The sequence below is a fragment of the Zeus faber genome (genome assembly GCF_960531495.2).
Source record: "Zeus faber genome assembly, chromosome: 12".
Taxonomy (NCBI): domain Eukaryota; kingdom Metazoa; phylum Chordata; class Actinopteri; order Zeiformes; family Zeidae; genus Zeus; species Zeus faber.
In genome coordinates this window covers 3,501,544-3,512,495 of record NC_137196.1, presented here as the reverse complement: position 1 = coordinate 3,512,495, position 10,952 = coordinate 3,501,544, and the positions used below count along the sequence as shown (strand labels likewise).

The 10,952-nt window shown below is 43.5% G+C and overlaps 1 protein-coding gene across 1 annotated transcript in view; it reads left to right on the top strand.

Annotated features, from left to right (window-relative positions):
- Window positions 1–256: 256 nt before the first annotated feature.
- LOC307238459 (cadherin-6-like) overlaps window positions 257–10,952 on the top strand; it is a 48,408-nt gene continuing 37,712 nt past the window's right edge. Inside the window, exons 1-2 of the mRNA XM_080011445.1 lie at window positions 257–360; window positions 8,876–9,170. Of these exons, the coding sequence (XP_079867571.1) occupies window positions 298–360; window positions 8,876–9,170 (358 nt within the window). The 5' untranslated portion in view covers window positions 257–297. The remainder of the gene's footprint in view (window positions 361–8,875; window positions 9,171–10,952) is intronic.

Here is a 10,952-nt window from a genome sequence, read left to right as displayed (position 1 = left end):
AACACGCACACACACACACACACACACACACACACACACACACAGACACACACACACACACACACACAAACACACACACACACACACACTTTCTGAAGCATGCGGACTACTTTCCCCGGCCTGCTGTGGGCCTGTCTGACTCTCTGTCTATCTCTAAATGCCTCCCTGTTCTCAATGCGAGCGGGAAAAGGGGTAGCGAATGGAGGCTACATTTCGGGGGAAGACGGCGAGAAGGGGGGTGATACCAGATCGACAATCAATGGGGGGAGACTCCTCAAGAGGGTGAGAAGAGGCTGGATGTGGAACCAGTTCTTCCTTCAAGAGGAATACACCGGAAACGATTATCAGTACATTGGCAAGGTAAGGCTTTCCACAGCCCCACAAAGTACTCATCAAGCCCCATTGAATACTTTGTATGTTGGTCTGGTTTAAATATACGACTAAATATAGCCACTTTTAGCTGACCATAAAGACTACTTAATGGAATCTAAAGCTTTTTTTTTGTAAATTCACATTTTGTCTACCCACCCAAGAATGTCAAAACCAATTTAACAGTGATTTTAATGCTGAATGATGAATTTAATGTTGGTTTTCAGGGGAATCAACTAGCCCAACTCCTGTGAAATTAAGGAAATGCATCTCCCAGTTTCTGATTATTTAAGTAATACCTAAGTAATTGCCTCTTTATAATGGGTAAAATATTTGTGGGTGTGCTTGCATTTTAATGAAAACATTAAAACTGAGATATTAGTGGTTTTAATTTCAGCTTTTAATTTCAGCTCCATGAAACTACTTTTGAAGCAAAACCATTCATGATTCATGTCATCTGTGATAGATGCTTGTGCATCTCGGTATTTGACACAAAAGGATGAAATTTGTATTGACCTTCTCGTCTGAATCTGGGAATGATAGACAATAAGCTAATTTCGCAAAAAAATGGAATATCCCTTTAAAGTGAGACCACACCCTCCAGATGAGTGCTTTTCAGGGCTTGGGCCGTCGAGAGCACCCCTGTTGCTAAGACTGTGTTGCCTGTCGAAAATGTCATTTGTGACAAGCTGGATAAGGTGGATAAGGGAAGCACAGGAATGGTCATTTGCCAATGTAAAGTCCCGTGGCTATTTTTGAAGCATGCAGTAAATATTTGCTGAGGTCTTGTGGCAATGCACCATGTGACACACTAGACCAGGGGTGGGCAAACTTTTTGGCTCAGTGGCCACATTGACTTTTAAAATTTGACAGACGGGCCGGGTCAGCACAAGACGCATACATATCAAGCATAAACAGAAAAAAAGCGTTACAGTGTTAATACACTTACCTTTTAGTGGGAACAGTGTTGTTGATCACCCATTTTTGCCAGTGCATCAAAGTCTGGTGTTAGTTTTGTTGTAGCAATTCTCAGAACAGATCTGAGGTGTTCATCACTCAACTGGGATCTGTGGGGTGCTTTGTTGGTGTTAATCACACTAAAAGTCTGTTCACACACATATGTAGAGCCAAACAACACCAGCATCCTCTGTGCCATCTTCTGGATGTTTGGAAATTTGGCTGCGCTTAATGAAGCATTAAACTCATCCAGTTTAAGAGAGTTGTACTTCTCCTTTAAGACGGTGTCACATTGGAGATCAATCAGTTCCAAATGCAACTCCTGTGGCGCCGTTTCAGGGTCTTGTGAGAAGGGACATGACACCAGCTGAAGTGACTTGTCAATTTTTCCAAAATCAGAGAACCAACGGCAGAATTCTTCATGCAGGTCATCCAGTGATTTCCTGTATTTTTTCACATGTTGTGGGGACTCTTTCAACGTAGCCAGTGTGGGGAAATGAGCGAATGACTTGTTTGGCATTTGCTTTGAGAATAAAGCTAGCTTAGTTTTGAAGGCTCTGACCTTTCTATGCATGTCATGCAGGAACTGGTCTTTCCCTTGTAGCTTCATATTCAGCTCATTCATGTGTGTCAGTATGTCCACAGCTAAATCACAAATCCAATCTGTGTCACTCAGCTCAGGAAACTTGTCAGCGTTCTCAAGTAGCTCCAAAAATGAGATAATCTCCTGTTTGAGCTCCCACACTCGTTGACATACTTTCCCCAAACTTAACCAGCGGACATTAGAATGGTAAAGCAAGTCCCTGTGATCAGCGTCAGTTTCTTCAAGAAACTTAATAAACTGACGATGGGGAAGTCCCCTCGCTCGAATAAAATTAACAAGTTTTACAACTGGTTTCACCACGTGGTCATGCTGCAATACGGATTTACACAGTGCTTCCTGGTGAATTTTGCAGTCTAGGAAAATTACCTCCTGCTCAGGGTTGTCCTCTTTCACCCTCTCCTGGATTCTTTTGAGCAGTCCGACGTTTTTTCCCAACAGATTTGGCGATCCATCTGTGGTAACGTTGGCGAGTGTACTCCAAGGTAGCTTGTGCCTCTTGATGACCGCCGACACACTGTCATACAAGTCCTCCCCCCCTGTTTTCCCTTTTAGGGATTCCATGGCCAAAAATTCCTCAGTTTTCTCAAAATTGTCATTAATCCCTCTGATACACATTACATTTTATTTACATTTAGCAGACGCTTTTATCCAAAGCGACTTACAATTGAGTTACTGTGAGTTACTGTCCTGCGTGATAAGCTAATTTTTTCAATTTTGTTCTTGCTCCCAGGACACAAGATACCTGCTGTCTATACCATACACTCTTTGAGAAGCTCCCTTTCGGAGAAACGCTTCCTCGCTTTTGCTAATTTGAATGCCAGCAAATAACTTGCCTTCGTGCTTGATTCTTGGATGGCAGTTTGTCGGATAAAGGTGTTTTGCTGAGCCTGCAAGCCAGCTGCCAACCTCTGAGCGGTAGCTGTCCGTTATGCGTTGATTGGTTGTTAGCGTAATTAGCATGCTTGGTAGAAAAGTGAGGGCGAATGTATTCCTTTAAAACCGCAATCCTTTCTTGGCAAATAAGACATACAGCCTTTGACCAGACCTAGATAAAAAAGTATTTAGTTGTCCATTCCTTATTAAACACTCGGCACTCACTGTCAACTTTTCTTTTCTTTGGCCCACTCATTGTTGCAGATGGGTTCAGAGTAGTAGCAGAGTAATAACAGAGAGTAGCTCGGGCTCCACAAAATCAAGTCACTGTGCCTAATGCACCACCTGGTGGAAACACCAGGCATTACAGGTCAAGGTGAAATGAATGCAGTCATAATTATGAATTCTGTACCAATCTTCGGCGGGCCGGATTAAAAAGACCCGATGTGGCCCACGGGCCGTAGTTTGCCCACCCCTGCACTAGACATTCTGGTTTGCTCAGTGCCATGGTATATAGTATGTGTTACTTTGCTCTTGTGTATGTACATACAGTAAACATGCCCAGCAAATCCTGAATTTAGGAATTATACTTCACCATTGCTAGGATGGCAGCAGAAGACATACATGGAAGACACTAATCACCTCGACAGACAGACAGATACTGTTGCTTTCCACTGTTGAACCTCCGCGACACAGATTTATCACCTAAATCTCTTAAAAGAATGGAGGGAGGGGGCGTCTGTGGCTCTGGTCACGTCGGTCATTGAGGGGGATGAGTTGGGGCCGGAGGTTCAAAAAGCGGCGGATTGGACTGTGGCCCTGTTAAGTGACCATCTCTCACTGTCCCAGAGGACGGACGTAGCTGCACTTTAGTGTTGCTTCTTTGATGTTCTCTCCTCCCTGCCGGGCCTCACGATCCTCATTAATCACCATGTGGAGAGGACCCGGCGGTGAAAATGGCTTTTGGCTGTATCACCTGCCCGAGCACAAACGCAAGATTGTGCAGGCGGAATTAGAGGCCATGCTTGACATGGGCGTAATAGAGGAGTCCACAAGTGACTGGTCTAGTCCCATCGTGTCGTTGGGTAAACCTGATGGGTCAGTCCGGTTCTGCGTGGACTACTGAAGGGTGAACGCGGTGTTCAAGTTTGACGCCTACCCGATGCCCCGGGTCGAAGAACTTCTCGACCGGTTAGGTACAGCTAGTTTTTTTACGACACTGGATTTAACCAAGGGCTACTGGCAGATTCCCTTGGCTCACGAGTCAAAGGAAAAATCTGCGTTCTCCACGCCATTTGGCTTACACCACTTTCGCACACTTCCATTCGGGTTGTTCAGTGCCCCAGCTACCTTTCAGAGACCCATGGACTGCATCCTGCGTCCGCATGTAGCATATGCCGCAGCCTACCTAGATGACGTTATAATTCACAGCCAGACACCTTGGAGCGGCATATGCAGCATGTGGGCGCTGTGCTTGAGTCCCTGAGGCAGGCTGGGCTCACCGCCAACCCAAAGAAGTGTGCTGTGGGACAGCAGAAGGAACGGTATCTGGGGTACCACTTGGGCAAAGGCCTGGTCCAACCCCAGCTTGATAAAACCGCTGCGGTTGCAAACACGCCGAGAACCAAGACCAAGAAGGAGGTGAGGCAGTTCTTGGGGCTGGCCAGCTACTATAAGAGGTTTGTCCCTGACTTTTCAGAGCTAACCAGCCCCTTGACCGACTTAACTCGAAAGGGTGCTCCAGATCCTGTCCAGTGGTCAGAGAAATGCCAGCAGGCATTTGCGAGTGTAAAGTAATCTCTCTGTGGGAAGCCAGTGCTGTATAAATCAAACTTCTTAGTTCCTTTCTGTCCGCAAACCGACGCATTGAACTGAGGGCTGGGCACAGTCTTGTCCTAGGAGGTGGATGGGCAGAGCGTCCAGTGCTGTATCTCAGCCGCAAGCTCTCAGATCGGGAGTCAAAGTACAGCGCTTTGGAGAAGTGTTTAGCTATCAAGTGGGCAGTAGGTTCCCTCCACTACTACCTCCTGGGACAAGCTTTCACCATCTGCTGGACCACGCCCCACTGCAGTGCTTCCACTGCATGAAGGACACAAACACCCGGATGACCCAGTGGTACCTAGCTCTCCAGCCCTTTGACTTCCGGGTGGTCCATAGGCCGGTGACGCAGATGGTCATGGCTGACTTTCTCTCCCGCTCTGGGGGAGCGGGGAGGATCGGCAGTTGGCCGACAAAGGGGCGTGGTATGCACCGGCTGCGGACGACAGCATGGTTCCCTTGCCGTGGCCGCAAGCTGTCCCGAATCGGCCCAATCAGTGCCCCCGTAGCTCTGATTGGTCTGACTTGAGGCAGAGAGATTTCTCAATGTTTGTCTGTCTTGCAGACGGGATTGGTGAACAGCAGCCCAGTAGTGGAACACCATTCCTCCTGCACCTGAAATGATCATTATCAACCTGATCATTATAATAATCATTATTTGTAATTTATACTTGTGACCAGCGTACCATATTGTTTTTAGATCACAACAAAAACCTTGGCCATGTTGGCGCACCATGGCCAGAGGACTCCGTCTCCCTCCCTTAACCCTTACCTGTGGGCAGAGATTTCCACAAGTACATTTTCAGGCTCTGCATTAAGCAAGAAGCAATTTCAAGACATCTTCAACGGTCTTACTTTGCCTCATGTGTACACTTATCCAGATCAATCAGATCAAGCATCTTTTTCTCTCTGTTTTGGCCTCTGAGGGCATTTTCGCCGAACCTCGAAATTCAAATTAGAATTTTAGCTCTTGGGCCGATTCGTTATGGACATCAACCTACAAAAATGTCAAAGTGCTAGTGTGGGACAAGAAGATGGCCAACAGCTGATATGATGAATTGGTTTTTTTTCGAGGGTTAGGGGGGAACCAGACAATGAGTGAAACGGGGAGGGAGGGATGATAGGTGCACGCTTGCTGGTATTACCGCAAAGCCAGGCGATCTTCGACAACTCTAAGAGGCTCCAGCTGCAGATGCTAAGTCCTTCTGGCAGGACACCTCTCTCTTTCTCTTTTTCTCTCTTCCTTTCCCTTTCCTCTCCTTCTCCACTCACCGTCTACTGAGCAGTTTTTAAGCAGCAGTTGTTCCTGTCGCGTCTTTCTTTAGGCCTTGGGAATGGGCTTTCTTTCTTTCTCTCGTTCTTTCTTTCTTTTGTTTTGTTCTTTCCATCTTTTCTTCTTTTTTTTTTTTATCCATTTCACCATAGTTAATGTGCGTTACAATAGCTCAAATGTATTATATGCCTAAATGCCTATATTGTAGGCAACGCAATAGCCTATAATTGTATTAAAATAATGCAATGAGTAAACAATCAATACTATAACTATACTACGACATTTTAGTATTTAGGAATAGGAACCTATAGCAACGAATATATTTATATCAACATACAATAGCATTTTTATGATGGTACTAAAGTAAGACCATACCATCGAGCACTATTATATTCTTACAGTTAACTCTAGCAAATCCATTGTGCATTCACGTATGTACACTTTTAGTCTGATATTGCTTTCATTTTCCCCCTGATTTAGCCCATTCAGTGTTTCCCTCCTTCCCTCGTTTTATTCTGTCGCTCCCGTCCACTCCATCTCCACCAAATTTGTCGTCTGAAAAGCCACTCACTGAAGCAGGCAGGCAGACAGACAGCATAGAATCAATGGTCAGTGAATCTCTTAGCCTGCTGCTAAGTGCTCTGCTTCTGTCCTCTTAGTTACATTGATCAGTGATTACTTTGAATGCAATTTTGGGTGACAGATTTGCAGCCACAACTCAGAACCATGTAAAATATAGAAAAGATAAAAAGATCGATATACTGACAGAGATAGGCAGGTCCATAAATCATACATACATATACACATACATAGTACATACATACAGAAGTGCATCGATACATACATGGGAACATAGATAGGAAAAGGAACTTCACATCGTGTTTACTAATTCATTTATATTCACAGTAAACGTTTCCTAATCAGGACTCATCCATCCTGATTTAGATTAGTTGAAAACAAGATGACTGGCAGTCATCAGCGGTGATCTGCGGTTATTCATTAATATGGTAATTAGAGACGGACCACCATGGATAGAGAAATACTAAATGAAAAAATAAAAACTAAAGTCCAGCTTGACACATTCTCCACTCTGTGAAAGCTTTTGTAGATTGTCTGGTGGTGTGCACTGTAGAAGAAATTATCCTGCATGATCGGTGAGGTTAATCTGCCTGCTACAAGAAAACAAAAACTGAGAATATTAAAGGTATTTATTTTGCAGAATAAAGAGAAAGATTCGGTACTGCTCCAAAGCAGTGTTCTGACCAGTCTGACCCTCTTTCTGACGAAGACGGCTTTATACCATGGAGAGGTTGTGGCCGTTTGTTTGAAGTCATTTTCAAGACTGTGCCCCTCACTTGTCTCCCCGGGTGTTACCTTTAAGCAGTCAATTCACAGGTACTTGCAAACTTTGGTGGCAGATGCAGACTAATATAAATTAAAATGATCTTTCCTGGGGTTACCTTAATCTCCATTCAAGGTTAAACAGGAAGAAATGTGATCTGGTTCTTCAATGTTACAATTGACATTGAAGAGAAAGATCAGTCTCTTTATATAAACTCTGGGGTGTGCTCCTGGAAACACAGAGGCAATGTTTTAAACCCCCTTCAACAGGAAGAGGCTTTTGTCTCCATAAAAATATTTGATTAAATGCATTTTTCTCTCACAGCACCGAAAAGAGGCTGCACTTGTGTGACAGATAATACGACTTGCAACACCTTTCGCATAAATGAGCCCATGGTTTTAATGTCGTGGCTGGTCGGTGTACACACACACACACACACACATATATATATATATACATATATCCCAGACGAGCCCCAAAACTGTTGGGATCCTGAAGAAAACCAATCCCTCCCAGGTTGGTTGATGTGTGGAGGTTCCTCAATAAGACGGAGACGGGTGCGATGCAAAATAGATCCTTTATTGGCGCTACTGCAACATGGTCACTTAGCACTTAGCACACATCAAAGACCAAGAGACGAGCGGGAGCCAGAGAGAGAGAGCGACGACAAAGACACAACCCTATATAGTCTCTCCTAAGCAGGTTGTCACAATAGGCTATATGGATGTGAAATGTCACAAAGGGACATTTTCTACTAGAGCCGCCATTTTAAGCAAAACGCCATGTCATTTCTCTCAGGCGCCATTTCTCTCAGGCGCCATACTACGGCCAACAATATATATGTATTTTTATATTAGGGCTGTCAAACAGTATTAGATTTAGCAATAAGGTTGTTAAGTTCCTTCATTTAGATGTAAAATGATGACAGCAAATATGTGTCTTCCAGGTTCAGAAAGAAGGAGTTCTCCACAGCATTTTGAGTCAGCCATTTGGATTTGCTATTAGCAAAACCCAGAGGTACAACTAATGAGTGAAATCAGCTGGCTCGGTGAATGAGTGGAGCGACACTTTCTTTGCAATCCTAGAATTGTCCAACTCTGACTGCAGGCTGTAAGCTGAATGTCAATTTCATGATGTATTTGATTCTTCTCAGAGCTATATTGACACCATATCACCCTTGATCTGTGAGCTTCTGCGTCAAGATATTCCTATGGTTGGATAAAAATCATCTGTTGGACATGTTACAAAAATCGACCACCCAAAGTCTGGCATTGTCACAAATCTCTTTGGACAAACGGCACAGCGAAACAGTACAGTAGAGAACGCTGCAAATGAAGACCTCTGCTCTACAAAACACAAGTTTCTTATTGTGCGTGAATGAAGTCCTATGAGGCAAACATTTCAAGGCCTTGAATTATAAACTCCTTTTAACTTAATTTCCTTGGTATGTTGCTCAATAGAAAAGTGTTCAGCAGTGGTTGTACTATTAACAGCTATACAGTACATGATTGTGACCAACATTTTGATAAGGTCTGGGCAGAACAATTGCCAACCTTTCCTTTAAGTTAAACTGTCATTGGTTCAATTAACAGGCAGAAAAAAAACATTCAAGAATAACATCTCGGTTTGCTCCACACAGCTCCAGTCGGACATTGACCGCGGGGATGGAAGTCTTAAGTATGTGCTGTCAGGGGAAGGGGCGGGCACAACGTTTGTCATTGATGAGAACAACGGCAACCTGCACGCCACTTGCCGCCTGGACCGAGAAGTCAAGTCCTTTTACACCCTCAAGGCTACTGTGGTCAACAAGAGAACGGGCCACAAGCTGGAGCCGGAGACCGAGTTCATTGTCAAGCTCCACGACATCAATGACAATGAGCCCACATTCAGCAAGGAGGTCTACACAGGAAACGTGCCTGAGAGGTCCGACATAGGTATGTTCGGTGTTTATGGTTGATTTAGCGCTACTGGTTTGATTTTTATCTTATTTGATTTTGGAGGCGGGGCGTGTTAACATATGCTTGTCTTGGCTCTTCTCTTTCCATTCCCGAAACAACTGACCTATAAAAAGAGCATATGTGACCCACCACCTACTACTTGAGGGTAATTTGGCGGCTTTCAAGATTTTTAACCCTTTTAACCCATTTTTCTAACCCTTTCTTTCACATCATTTGAAAGTGGAGTATCAGAGCTTCCAAACAAGGTCACTTGTGCAAATTAGGCAAATATTTTTAAAGCGATGACTTGTTAATGAGAAGGGTGTGGCAAACCGTGTTTCTGTGATAATCACCTCCAAAGTTTTACCCACACTAGGTTAATTCAGCCAGCTCCCAGAATGCAAATGCAGTTAGCGGACAAACACAGCCTCATGGCTAATTGACATACTGCTGAATGTTGTTGTTTGTTTTTTAAAAAGCTTTTATTTAACAGTAAGAATATACATGTTTTTTAAAAGTGGAATTATTTTGGAGTTTAAAAGTACGGACAACACAACAAAATTTAAGGTCTACCAATAATCTCTCAGAGTCTCAGAAAATCTGAAATCTGAAAATCGGTCACCAACCTCAACGGACTTCATCACGTCATCAACTTCTTCCGTTGTAACAATAACGGGCGTATCGTCGGTCTCAACCGGTGGTTCTTGAAAATATTCTGTTTCATCGTCACATTAAGTTTGAAATCCGCTGGTTGAAATGTTCTCCAAGTGCGGAGTAATATCAGACTCTGCAGTGCCGTCGTTCTCTCCGTTGCTGTCAGAGAACTGACTATCATTGCGGAAAATGAAGTCCAGTACGCACTGCTAACTCTGACTTGGATCTATCGCACTGGTCAGATTAAGGTCCGAAATATGATTCAGAGCTTCCGCTACCCACTTTGCATAATCCATAACGATACGGAGAAGAAAGTTTTCACAGACAAGTGAGACCGAAACACCACCGTGATGTGCTTTAACCGTCAGTTTATGGAAGTGATGTAGGTGTGTGACGCAAAGGGTTTTTCTTCTTCGCCGTTTCACAACAGTGGCTCTGTGTGTGTAAGAGTAGTACGATTTAATGGTTGAATTTTATCAAAGCGGTTTCACATTGTGACTTCACATCACATGGAATATGGATGAATGATCTTCATCTGGACGTTCGCTTTAAAGGAAATGATCGATCTGCGTTATTCAGCGCTGTTCTGCTTCTCGAAAATGAACTGCTTTTACCCTTGTAATCTAACGGGAATATTTAACTCCACGGTTTAACATTTTTCTACTATTTATAAATCAAACTCGGTTTTGAAAATACATTGAGAGATAAAAAAAAATACAAAGGAACACGAATCTGGAAAAATTGTATTTTCCTTCAAGAAAGGTTTTATCAACTTATTTGGCTGCTCCTGGCAATTTTAGAAATGTGCGAGATGGCTGCCTTTGCTGTGGTGTGTCACATATGCAGTCTTGTTAGAGTTGTTGGTGGCTGTTTTCGCAATTTTTTGGCTCAGCTATGTTCAGTGCCTCAAAATTGCATGCAAGTATTTCACATCAATTCACTGGGTCAACGGATACCTTGGGAAAGTACATGAAGGCTCTTGTTTAAAGCCATAATAATGCTTAATTTATTGCTATTATTTTTAGATTTGTCTTGACTGCTCATTCTTTGGTGTGAGGAAAAACTGTAACACTTTCTAGCTGATGCCTAAGGTATCGTAAGCATACATTAATATCATTGGCTTCA